This window comes from Lepidochelys kempii, chromosome 5 (assembly GCF_965140265.1).
Source record: "Lepidochelys kempii isolate rLepKem1 chromosome 5, rLepKem1.hap2, whole genome shotgun sequence".
Classification (NCBI taxonomy): Eukaryota; Metazoa; Chordata; order Testudines; family Cheloniidae; genus Lepidochelys; species Lepidochelys kempii.
The window spans coordinates 5,260,118-5,273,118 of NC_133260.1; the positions used below are offsets into that span (position 1 = coordinate 5,260,118).

The 13,001-nt window shown below is 54.8% G+C and overlaps 1 protein-coding gene across 3 annotated transcripts in view; it reads left to right on the forward strand.

The window, feature by feature from the left end:
• The first annotated feature begins 1,991 nt into the window (after nucleotides 1-1,991).
• Nucleotides 1,992-13,001, forward strand: part of DCAF12 (DDB1 and CUL4 associated factor 12) — a 47,633-nt gene continuing 36,623 nt past the window's right edge. The window contains exons 1-3 of one of the 3 annotated variants that reach the window (XM_073343387.1): nucleotides 4,213-4,359; nucleotides 5,157-5,243; nucleotides 5,735-5,989. In XM_073343387.1, coding sequence (XP_073199488.1) covers nucleotides 5,181-5,243; nucleotides 5,735-5,989 — 318 coding nt within the window. In that variant the 5' untranslated portion in view covers nucleotides 4,213-4,359; nucleotides 5,157-5,180. Of the gene's footprint in view, nucleotides 2,282-4,212; nucleotides 4,360-5,156; nucleotides 5,244-5,734; nucleotides 5,990-13,001 lie in introns of those variants that run through there. The other 2 variants (XM_073343388.1, XM_073343386.1) reach the window with 2 other exon arrangements.

The following is a 13,001-nucleotide window of genomic DNA, read 5'->3' on the forward strand; positions in this document are numbered from 1 at the left end:
AAGCAGCAGAAGGGGGGGATCACCCTGGGAGGGATGAAGGAGCATCACGCTGAGGAATAGATGGACAGAAGAGGGGAGATCACCCTGAGGGGGAAGACCAGGGGTCCCACCGAGGAGTAGATGGAAAGAAGGGGGGATCACCCAGAGGTGGTGAAGACATGGGGATCATGCTGAGAGGTAGATGGGCAGAAGGGTGGGGATCACCCTGAGATGGAAGACCGGGGATCGCACCGAGGGGAAAATGGACAGAAGTTGGGGGGGGGGATCACCCTGGGACGGAACACGGGGATCACACTGAGGGGCAAACGGGCAGAAGGGGAGGATCAGGGGATCACCTTGGGACGGAAGACCGGGGGTCGCACCGAGGGGCAGAAGGGGGGGAATCACCCTGGGACAGAAGAGCGGGGTCGCCCTCAGGGGCAGACGGGCAGAAGGCGCGGGGGGGGGATCACCCTGGGAGGGAAGAGCGGGGTCGCCCCCAGGGGCAGAAGGCGCGGGGGGGGTCACCCTGGGAGGGAAGAGCGGGGTCGCCCCCAGGGGCAGACGGGCAGAAGGCGCGGGGGGGGGGATCACCCTGGGACGGAAGAGCGGGGTCGCCCCCAGGGGCAGGCGGGCAGAAGGCGCGGGACGGAAGAGCGGGGTCGCCCCCAGGGGCAGGCGGGCAGAAGGCGCGGGACGGAAGAGCGGGGTCGCCCCCAGGGGCAGGCGGGCAGAAGGCGCGGGGGGGGGGATCACCCTGGGACGGAAGAGCGGGGTCGCCCCCAGGGGCAGGCGGGCAGAAGGCGCGGGGGGAGGATCACCCTGGGACGGAAGAGCGGGGTCGCCCCCAGGGGCAGGCGGGCAGAAGGCGCGGGGGGGGATCACCCTGGGACGGAAGAGCGGGGTCGCCCCCAGGGGCAGGCGGGCAGAAGGCGCGGGGGGGGATCACCCTGGGACGGAAGAGCGGGGTCGCCCCCAGGGGCAGACGGGCAGAAGGCGCGGGGGAGGGATCACCCTGGGACGGAAGAGCGGGGTCGCCCCCAGGGGCAGGCGGGCAGAAGGCGCGGGGGGGGGATCACCCTGGGACGGAAGAGCGGGGTCGCCCCCAGGGGCAGGCGGGCAGAAGGCGCGGGGGGGGGATCACCCTGGGACGGAAGAGCGGGGTCGCCCCCAGGGGCAGACGGGCAGAAGGCGCGGGGGGGGGATCACCCTGGGACGGAAGAGCGGGGTCGCCCCCAGGGGCAGGCGGGCAGAAGGCGCGGGGGGGGGTCACCCTGGGAGGGAAGAGCGGGGTCGCCCCCAGGGGCAGACGGGCAGAAGGCGCGGGGGGGGGATCACCCTGGGAGGGAAGAGCGGGGTCGCCCCCAGGGGCAGGCGGGCAGAAGGCGCGGGGGGGGGATCACCCTGGGAGGGAAGAGCGGGGTCGCCCCCAGGGGCAGGCGGGCAGAAGGCGCGGGGGGGGATCACCCTGGGACGGAAGAGCGGGGTCGCCCCCAGGGGCAGACGGGCAGAAGGCGCGGGGGGGGGATCACCCTGGGAGGGAAGAGCGGGGTCGCCCCCAGGGGCAGACGGGCAGAAGGCGCGGGGGGGGGATCACCCTGGGACGGAAGAGCGGGGTCGCCCCCAGGGGCAGACGGGCAGAAGGCGCGGGGGGGGGATCACCCTGGGACGGAAGAGCGGGGTCGCCCCCAGGGGCAGACGGGCAGAAGGCGCGGGGGGGGGATCACCCTGGGACGGAAGAGCGGGGTCGCCCCCAGGGGCAGGCGGGGTTCTCGTTTTGGGGCGGAGGGGGCGGACCCGCGGAAGGGGAGATAGGCCGAGGGCGGGGGGATCAGGCCGTGGGGCAGGAACAGGCTCTGACGTCAGAAGGGCAGGCCTTGCGGGCCGAACACCAGGCCTCTGAGGCAGGCCCGGGGGGTTGAGTCGCTCACGTCCACCCCGGTCTCCTAGCAACCACGCAGGGCGGGGCGTTGTGCCGCGAGCGCTCGACTCCGCGCGGCCCAGTCTTGGCGGTTGCTAGGAAACCGCGCGACGGGAGCTCGGCCGTAAACTTGTCAATGGGGCGTAAAATGCCGTGAAGCCCGGCCTGCTGGGCCTGCGGGCGGTGAGAGTGGCCGGGCCTGGCTCCCCCGCACTTATATGCCCCGTCCCCTGGCGGCCGCCTCCCCCTCCTGCTCCATGTGGGGCCCGGGCCGGGGCCTCGGTGTCTCCCCCGCCTACTATGGCCAGGAAAACAGTTAGCAGGAAGCGGAAAGCGGCGGCTGCCACTGCGGCGGCGCCCGGAGGGCTCCGGGGGGAGCAGGTAACGGGGACAGGCGCGGCCGGGGGGGGGGTAACGGGGGGAGGGGCTCGGCCGGGGGGGCGCGGTTAACTGGGGGGCGCGGGTGACGGCGGGGAGGGGCGCGGCCGTCGGGGGAGGGGCGCGGCCGTCGGGGGAGGGGCTCGGCCAGGAGGACGCGGGTAACGGGGGGGTGGGGAGCGGCCGGGGGAGAGAGGCGCGAAGGAGGTAACGAGGGGGAGGGGCTCGGCCAGGGGGCGCGGGTGACGGGGGGGAGGGGAGCGGCTGGGGGGGGGTGAGCAGGTACGGAAGGGAGGGGAGGGGCTCGGCCAGGGGGACGCGGGTAACGGGGGGGAGGGGAGCGGGTGACATGGGGGAGGGGCTCGGCCAGGGGGGCGCGGGTAACGGGGGGGAGGGGCGCGGGTAACGGGGGGCGAGGGGAGCGGAGCGGGTGACGAGGGGGAGGGGCTTGGCCTGGGGGACGCGGGTAACGGGGGGAGGGGAGCGGGTGACATGGGGGAGGGGCTCGGCCAGGGGGCGCGGGTAACGGGGGGGAGGGGAGCGGCCGGGGGGGGGTGAGCAGGTACCGGGGGGAGGACTCGGCCGGGGGGGCGCGGGTGACGGGGGGGAGGGGAGCGGGTGACATGGGGGAGGGGCTCGGCCAGGGGGGCGCGGGTAACGGGGGGGAGGGGAGCGGCCGGGGGGGGTGAGCAGGTGCCGGGGGGGCGCGGGTGACGGGGGGGAGGGGAACAGGTGACATGGGGGAGGGGCTCGGCCGGGGGGGGCGCGGGTGACGGGGGGGAGGGGAGCGGCGGGGGGGGGGGCTCGGGAGGGTGCGGGTGACGGGGGGAGGGGAGCGGCCGGGGGGGGGGTGAGCAGGTACCGGGGGGAGGGCTCGGCCGGGGGGGCGCGGGTAACGGAGGGGGGGTGAGCAGGTGCCGGGGGGGCGCGGGTGACGGGGGGAGGGGAGCGGGTGACATGGGGGAGGGGCTCGGCCAGGGGGGCGCGGGTAACGGAGGGGAGGGGAGCGGCCGGGGGGGGGGGTGAGCAGGTACCGGCGGGGAGGGCTCGGCCGGGGGGGCGCGGGTAACGGGGGGGAGGGGAGCGGCCGGGGGGGGTGAGCAGGTACCTGGGGGAGGGCTCGGCCGGGGGGGCGCGGGTGACGGGGAGAGGGGAGCGGCTGGGGGGGTGAGCTGGTACCGGGGGGGAGGGCTCGGCCAGGGGGGCGCGGGTAACGGGGGGGAGGGGAGCGGCGGGGGGGAGGGGAGCGGCGGGGGGGGGTGAGCAGGTACCGGGGGGGAGGGCTCGGCCGGGGGGGCGCGGGTGACGGGGGAGAGGGGAGCGGCTGGGGGGGGTGAGCTGGTACCGGGGGGGAGGGCTCGGCCAGGGGGGCGCGGGTAACGGAGGGGGGGTGAGCAGGTGCCGGGGGGGCGCGGGTGACGGGGGGAGGGGAGCGGGTGACATGGGGGAGGGGCTCGGCCAGGGGGGCGCGGGTAACGGAGGGGAGGGGAGCGGCCGGGGGGGGGGGTGAGCAGGTACCGGCGGGGAGGGCTCGGCCGGGGGGGCGCGGGTAACGGGGGGGAGGGGAGCGGCCGGGGGGGGTGAGCAGGTACCGGGGGGAGGGCTCGGCCGGGGGGGCGCGGGTGACGGGGAGAGGGGAGCGGCTGGGGGGGTGAGCTGGTACCGGGGGGGAGGGCTCGGCCAGGGGGGCGCGGGTAACGGGGGGGAGGGGAGCGGGTGACATGGGGGAGGGGCTCGGCCAGGGGGGCGCGGGTAACGGAGGGGAGGGGAGCGGCCGGGGGGGGGTGAGCAGGTACCGGGGGGGAGGGCTCGGCCGGGGGGGCGCGGGTAACGGGGGGGAGGGGAGCGGCCGGGGGGGGGTGAGCAGGTACCGGGGGGGAGGGCTCGGCCGGGGGGGCGCGGGTGACGGGGGGAGGGCTCATGGGAGCGTGAAGCGGCTCTGCCTGCGGAGCGGGTAGTCGAGCCCCCCGCCCGGAGACCGGCGGACGCTGCGCGGGGGAGCTGGGTCCGGGGGACCGATAACTTCGCGGGGGGAAGGCCCGAGGTCCGTGCTCGGGTCGGAGGAAAAGGGCAGGGCCTAGGTCAGTGCCGGCGCTGCAGGGGGAAGGGCTGGGGTCAGCCCCGGGGTGCGTGGGGGGGCTGCAGAGGGTGCAGGTAACGGGCCCCCCGGACAGGAGAGGCGGGGGCCCGGGGTGGGAGTCGGCCCTAGGGAAAGGGGAGGCGGGGGCCCGGGGAAGGCAGCGATGGCGGTGGGGCGGGCTGAGGGGGCCGGGGCGGACAGGAGGCTCGAGGGGACACTAGATAGGTAATGCGGGGAGCAGGTACCGGGGCTGGGCGCTAAGTCTCCCCGGGGCTCAGGCCTGGTAACACGGGGGGCGGGGTGGGGAGCAACCGAGGGGATGAGCTAGTCCCGTCCCGGCCGGCCGGCCTCCTGCCGCTCGCTCGGGTGCCGCCCCGGGGGCTTTGGGCCCTGGGTCTCCTGGCCCCTGCCCTCCACCCCGGGGGAGAGGCTGGCTCCTGGCGCGCCTGCTGCGGGGGCTGCCAGGGGGCCGCCGGGGTTTGCTCTTCCTTGCTGACCGTGCTGCTGGGCGCCTCCGGCTCGGGGACTTAGGGCCCCGTGGTGTCAGCCGGGTGTCGGGTGTCTGGGGCGGCCCCCAGGGGAGCGGCGCCCGGGCAAGGTGCCGGGCGGCCCCATCCCCAGGTCCCAGCGGCTCCCGAGCAGGGCTCCGGCTGCTGCCGGTGTTTGGGTTCGATCGTTCGAACCCCGTAACCGACTCGCACTCCGGGGCCTGGGGCGCAGGGAGGCGGGCGCGGCTGCTCCTGTGTAGGAAACTCACTCCGCCGGGTCCTGATAAACCCACCCATCCCTCCTTTTCAGTCAGTGGCAGGCCAATAGTGCTCGATGCTCCGGAGTGATTGTAAACGGAGTGGGAGGAGGTGCTTTGGAGCTCAGGTTACTACCCAGGTCGGTATTGAACCAGGCTGTGCATTTTAAAAAACCGCTCCTCCTTTGTGTTTGAATGGGGAAGCTATTTGTTGGAACACTCCTTCCCCCGCCCCCTCTCCCCCCCCAGCAGTCTGGGTTTGATACATTTCAGTGGAAATTGACATAATTAGACCTGGAATCTTGACTGGGGATACCTTCAGCTGTTTGAAAGTGCTTTGGGATTTCCTGTTGCTCATAGGCATCTTTTAAATTTCATTTCAACAGCAGCACACTGCAGTCAGAATTGGTGTACAACATCCCTGCAGCGATAGTTGCCTGACACATTAAGAATTTTAAAATACATGTATGGCTGAAGTTTATGCTGGGATGGGTTTAACTCTCTTGTATAGTATTTTAGGGTAGGTTACAGTATTTCATTTGTTCATTGATAATTTATGGTTCTGTATTAAAGAGGAAGTTATTTAAAATACACTGTGACGACAGCACTGAATTTTGATTATCATTCACAGTATGGCTGGGATCACTCAACTCACAAAAGGAAAAGACTCCCCCCAGTAAAAAAGTCTCTGGTGTACTACCTGAAAGGCAGAGAGGTTCGGCTGCAGAATGAATCCAGCTACCACCGTTTGTTGCATGGATATGCAGCACAGCAACTTCCCAGTCTCCTGAAAGAGAGAGAATTTCATCTCGGGACCCTTAATAAAGTTTTTGCGTCTCAATGGTTGAACCACCGACAAGTGGTGTGTGGGACAAAATGCAACACAGTAAGTGTGACTTACTTGTTTTCCCCTCTGATAATTACAACTACTATTTTCATGCATGGCCTATGTGTAGATCCAGCCTCTCTCCTTTCCATCAGAGGAGTTTACTACTTTTATTGTCGGAAAAACGATGGCACAGTTGAGTCTTGATTTTTGTCATGAGGAAGGCAAGATTTGATCATTATTGGATTTTATGGAAGGTAGCTTTAGAGGTGTAGTCTGGTTTGGTAACTAAAGCTAATAATAAAATAAGGCTCCATTTCTCATTACTCATTCTTGTTCATGTTGCGCTCTGTGTACCATATTCTGTAAGTGCTTTTAAAGGGACACTGTGAAGACAAAAATCATACACCTAAATGCAAAATTTTCTCAATTTTATGGTCATAAACTGCTAAACTCAATTTTAAATATCCATTTTTTCCCATTTTGGTTTACTTCTGTTAACTTCATTCCATTTGGGCACGTGAACTAGTTTAATTTCATTTGTTTCTGGTGAAGCTAAACATTTTCAGGTTCTTAGTGCTGCATTGTTTGGATTTCAAACATTGCAGAGAATATTAAAGTGAAATGTTTTAAGTAAATAAAAACATAAACATTTCTGTTTCTGTTGGATGAAATCCTGGCTCCACTGAAGTTATTGCAAAAGTCCATCGACAAAATTGGGGCCAGGATTGCACATATCAAGCTACATGAAGCTTCATGGAGAAATAAATGTTGGCCTTATGCTAAGTTGAGGGGACTTACTAAAAGAGAATATGTGCTGGAGCAAACTGATAAATGACATAGCACCAAGTCACCTAGACAGCATGGTATATGAGAAGCTGACTTAACTTTGATTTTTTTGGCTTAAACATTTTGCAAAATGTGAGGAAATTGCATTTAACTGTAATTGGTAGAAATAGTATTTTCTCAATTTTTTTTAAAAAAAGTATAACTCTGCTATTGTAGTGATGGCTACAACAAAAATGGCTGAATTTAGAAAACTTGGCATGTAATATCTCTTAATGAGAACTACTGCCTAGCTAGATAAATTAAAATAGCTACATTTAAATAACTCTTGAGCAGAGCCTAACAATGCCTTATCCTCTCTCCACTTACATTCTTCCTGCTCTGGGACTGCTGCTGGGACAGTTTACATGAGGGAGACTTTAGCAAAACACAACAAATGCTTAGAAAATCTTTTTTTTTCCTTGCATGAGAATTGTAGATCTTACAGGGCTGCAGCGGTTTTTGCTTCATTCTGCACTTTTTATCTGTACATGACAGAGGTACAAATGGGCTGCTGCCTTGTTAACACAGTCTTGTGGAAAACTGTTGCCAAAGCTGAGAAGTAAAAGTGGGAAACTAACCTTGCTGTTATGCCCTCACCCCAGTGAGGTGTAAAAGCCAGAGACTAATGGGGGCTATTTAAATGTCAGTACACAGCACGGGCTTAATATCCTTTACTAAAAGAGAAAAAGCAAAAGACGGAAGGCAACGTTGCGTCTTCATAACTGAAACCTTAAGGAAATGCAAAAATGAAGGTTCTTATAGCCAGTCTAGCTTGGCCACTTTATGGTACATATTTAATAGGGTTTTAAACCACACATTTAATTAGAAAATCAGGACTAGAAAATCTTCCATGCACTGTAGTGATGTGCACTAACAACAGGAAAGTTAACTTATTCCCACAAAGGGCTAAATTGTGCTATATGGGATGTAAATCTGAGTAATTAATTAGTGTAAACTACATGCAACTCAACTGAAGCTAATGTAAAGGATTTAGCTCATAGTATTTAATGAAAAGTTTAACAAACCACATCAACAGTGTTTTGCATTTGTTATGTAAGCTGCCTTTGGCTATACCATAACAAAATTAAAATTACTTTTTCACCATAAAATGAAAATGTATTGACACAATGTTAGTTGTGCTTTTTCTGATGAATCTGCAGTGTATATGGTTGGTCACTTCATAAGCAATGTTGTAAGGAACATGGACAGCTCTATCAGTTGCTACAGCTTCTATCGGATAGAAAAGTAACTTCTTGTCTGAGTCTCTGGGTCCTTAATTTTTTCCTATAAATATCCCTGTACATATTCTTGCATATCTAAGAGCTCAATCATTGTCCTTAAGTATCGTGGATTTCACAATTGGCAAGTTTTAAATAAAATTTGGCATCTATTTTGTATTTGTTACTAATATATATGAGACAGGATTCTATCCTAGTATCTCTGCCAGAACTCAAACGCACAATAGATTACGATTTCTCTGAGGCGAGTTCTTATTTTGTCATGATTGTACAGTGACAAGCACAGTGGGGCCCTGTCCCTTGATTGGAGTCTGTAGGTGCCACTGCAATACGCATAACCAAATACAGTGAGCAACTGTCACCTCTGCCCTGCAACCTTGGGTGCATTACAATACCTAAGCCGCTTTGTTTTCAGCATAAACCAATTTTTACCAGAAAAATGCCGAATTTTACAAAAAGTATTTGTTTTTTTGATTTTCCACTAACTTGTTTTATTAGGAAAATGCAATAAATTGCATGAGATATATGTATTACAATAACACATTAGTTTGTTTATATGCAAAGCTGCCTGTTGAAGTAAGGCTATGTAGAAGATACACACAGTAAATAAACAGGCACGCGCACACACAAGCTCTGAAGTGCATTTGCATGTGAACGTAGTGATGAATATCACACTCGCCGCATACATATTAAAAGCTGTTAGCAGATCCCAGTTTAAAGATCTGACACACAAAATGGGAAGGAAACACAAATCTGTAGAAGAATACATTTCAGAACACAAGGAAGTATTCAAAAGTTTAAAAAAAGAAACACTCAACGTCATCCTTTTCTCCTGTATGTGCTGCAAATGGTGTGACCCAGTTATTCAAGCTAAATATTTATAGGCTAATAGTTCTAAGTCTACAACAGTAAACTGTTGTGAAATGAAATGAAAAAATGAAGTTTTATTTGGAGATTGGAGATGTATTGCTTTCTTAAACTCAGAGGTGGCATTGTGTTTTGCATTCTGTTTTAGTTCTGCAGCAAACTACATTGAATTCCATTAATCAGAGCATTAATCTACTGAATACTTCTTCCATCCACCAAAATAAACCCCAATATTTACCCAGAAAAATAATTTTTTTTTCCACTGTTTCTTCACCTGTTTTTGTTGTTGTGGTAATAAACACCAATACATTATTGGAAAATAAATAAAATAGAAAATGAAGGGCCCTAACAATGCCTTGCTGAAGTAGCTGCTACCTGGGCTGCTCACAAACAGCCTTCCAGTATGCAAGCCACACCCTGTCTGTGTGTAACACTAGGCTGCCAACCACACTTGGGTTACACTCTGGCTCCAACCAGCCTTGGTTATGCTGCAGGGTGATCCAGTACACCTCCTGTCTTGGATTTTCCCCCAGAAATGTCTGTCCTGTACTACCCAGCCCTCTCCTGGACAATACAAATTATATTAGGTCCACTGTTTCTTTAAAAGAATAATATGCACACAACTTGTCACCCCAAATGGAGTTACCCAGACACTTCAATTTAAACACATTGGATTAGATAAAACAATAAAGCAAGTTTATAAACTACACAGATTTTAAGTGAGTACAAGTAATGAGGCATTAAAGTAAAAAATTATTGCAAGAAAAATAAAGATAAGACATTACTAATAGCTTAACAAACTCTTTCAGATTCAAGCAAAGTTTCTTAACATATGCTTTCAGCAGTCTTACTGACCAAACCCTGTAGGTCAGGACCCTTTCTTCCACAGTTGAACAGATGTTTCCTTTGTCACTTCAGGTGCAGTGAATGCAATGGGCAGGGAGAGAGAAGGGTCCTTTGGGGCGTTTGTTCCTCCTTTTTATAGTTTCAGTCCACTTCTTGAAAAACATTTCCAGCTGTGCACCAGGAGACAAAGTCTATGCAGAAGGATGGTCCCTGCTGCTTTTTTCTCACCTGTTTGAGCTCTCTTTGTTTCCCTTCCTGCTTGATCACTGTTTACTGCTTGATTACGAATGAAGTAGAGCACATACTCCTTTGTTTTGGACAGAACTGTTGCTACCCCTTCTCTGGGAAGGGTTATGGGGTTTGAAATGTGGTGTTAATGCCATTTGGGGGTATCTTATAACTTCAGGGTTGCCACTCATTTTACCCGAACAGTGAGCAGCAAATAGTGAGTTTTCAAATGATACCTCATAAGGCATACTTTGTACAAAAACTATTACAATAGTGTGTAGGGTATGGGGAGGTTTAGGTTGGATGTTGGGAAACGCTTTTTCAGTAGGAGGGTGGTGAAGCACTGGAATGGGTTACCTAGGGAGGTGGTGGAATCTCCTTCCTTAGGGGTTTTTAAGGTCAGGCTTGACAGAGCTCTGGTTGGGATGATTTAGTTGGGGTTGGTCCTGCTTTGAGCAGGGGGTTGGACTAGATGACCTCCTGAGGTCCCTTCCAACCCTGATATTCTGTGAAAGGGCTGCATTCCGTCACAAGCCCTGTCCCTTGATTGGGCTCTCTAGGTGCCACTGCAGTACACATAACCAAATAGAGCTAGTAACTGCTCCTCACCCCCAAACTGAGAGACTTTTACGTGTCTGTCAAAGGATGTTTTAAGGCACATATAGCAGTATCTAAATACCAATGATTGGTACCAGATATTTAGGCAGAGGAGCAGGGATGGATATGATTGCAAACAAACTAGAGAGAAACTTCAGGGCTGTGTGGGAGATGACTAGATTTGGTGCTTGGAGACAACAGTGTGGTACCATAAAGGGTGCTGGACTGTCTGCACTTCAATGTGTTTGGGGGGCCTCTCTCTTTAATCTTCATAGCTCTGGGGAAAGGTCTTTTTACTAACCCCCTATTCCCCCCCACCCCCCCCAAACTTCAGGTTCAAAACATCTACCTGAACATACACTGTTGTTGTTTGTAGTAGAAGTTGCAGGGGACTTACTGTAAGCTCAGACAGGAAAATATTAGAGCTGTGATGTCACTCCACTTACCTAATGGACTTGGTTGTCAGTTGCTTCCTGCCTAGCAGAGGGAGACGGCATGCCTTGCTCTTCAATTTCTTCTTGCTCCCTGTCAGGACTGATAGCTAAGTCGCAGAACCTCAAGTTTTCCTTTTATTGGCTGTTACTGTTTCTGAAATGGCTTTTCAAAGGGATGAGTGGTTTGCTTGCTCGATGCCCATTAGAAACTCTTTCTCCCCCTAGGTGATGACTGTGTTGTGCTCAGAGCCTCAGCAGTCCTGCTGCAAGTCACCAGCTCTTGATTGTTTGAATATTTGTGGCTTGTGCAGGCCATATGTCAGCACTGGGCCCAATCTCCTTTGTACTTAAGGAGATCAGCAGACTAGTCCCATGTGCTCAGTCCTGGGTTTGTGCCAGAGCTGACCAGGTGGTGATCAGATATAAGAGCACTTCATCTTCCTTTTAAATGACAAAATAATCATGAGGAACACAAGGGACTCCTGACATTGCAGCAGTTGGTTACTAGAGTGTGTATGTGGTAATTCTCCCCCTTGTTTGGATGCAGGCTCTGATAACTCCTGAGGGAAAGCATGGTTTAATATTTCCTTTGCAAGCCAATTTATTTTCTACTCTACCTCTTAGGGTATCTGTATGCTGTAATTAAACACCCATGGCTGGTCCATGTTGGCTGACTTGAACTTGGGGGGGAGGCTACAGGACTATTTAATTGTGGTGTAGACATTTGGGCTGAGACCTTCACCTCTCTCAGGGTCTTGAACATCTACACTGCAATTAAACATCTCCATAGACTGAATCCTGCAAGCCTGAGTCATCTGAAACAGACCAGCTGTGGGTGTTTAACTGGAGTGTAGACATACCCTATGTGTCTGAAATGGAGGATATAGGAGAAGGGGGTTCTTCCCTAGCATCAGGGTTTCAGTCTCTTCTCTTGTAAGCCTGCATTTAGAGTTTGTAAACCTGAAGGTGCAGCCTCCTGAACAGACTAAATCTGACTTTGTGCAAATGAGCGTCTAAAGGAGACCCGTTCTTTCAGTTGCATGTTAATAAATAGTGGAGTGACCATTTTCTTGTACCTGTAAGCAGTTGCTGTTCTGCCACCTGCTGCATGATGGCATCCGTTTGCATTAATATTTTTCTTCCAATTCTGGTTTGGACTTTCTCAGCAGATATGTGATGGGGTCTCAAAATCGAGGCCCATTGGTAGGTTCAGTCTTTTCCCTCTGCATCCTTTGCAATCTGTTTAAAAATATGAACCGTCTTGACAGCCTCTCGGAATTAAACACAATGGGAGAGGCACATGAGAAACTGACAAACCGGGCTCCGGTGTGGGGCCGATAGAACAGTAGCACTCTTCCCTCGTTGACCGGCATCACCGCAACCTGAAACCAGTTTGTACTTCAAATTGCTGAGTGTCTTAGGGACACCGTCTTGGTGTAATGTGCCATTTGGTCTCTGGTACTAAGAGCTAGTGTTCAAGTTTGCAAGCAGGCTTATACCCTGCTGTTGTCACTTCTATCTAGGTTCCTATTGTGCCCTTCACAGGGCATAGAGCTGATGGTGGTCTCTTTCTGCCTATCTGTTAGCTTCTCAAACGACTGTGCTAGTTCTCCACTGCCCCTTCAGTTCTCCACGAAGGTACTGGAGGTACTGAGATTTGTTTGCTCGAATCTCTTTTGTGAGGGAGTCCTACCAGTTTGAGAGCTTGACCTTTTCATAAAGAAATATTACAGGTTTAAAGAGTGAAGTCTAATGCATAATCTTACTGTAAACCACTTTCCATTCTGGTTTGACAAAGTTACTGTCAACTCTTGGTGACCTTACTTTTCAGCAAGTCAGTCCTGGTCAACAATAAACTCAAATGTTGACATAAATAACCCAAATACAGTTTAGTTTATACGGAGGTAGCAATGTTACTTCCTGCAAGAGTTTGAAAGAATTGCTGTGCAAAATGAGTACAATAATTCCTCACTTAAAGTTGTCCCAGTTAACATCATTGTTTCATTGTTAAGTTGCTGATCAATTAGGGAACAT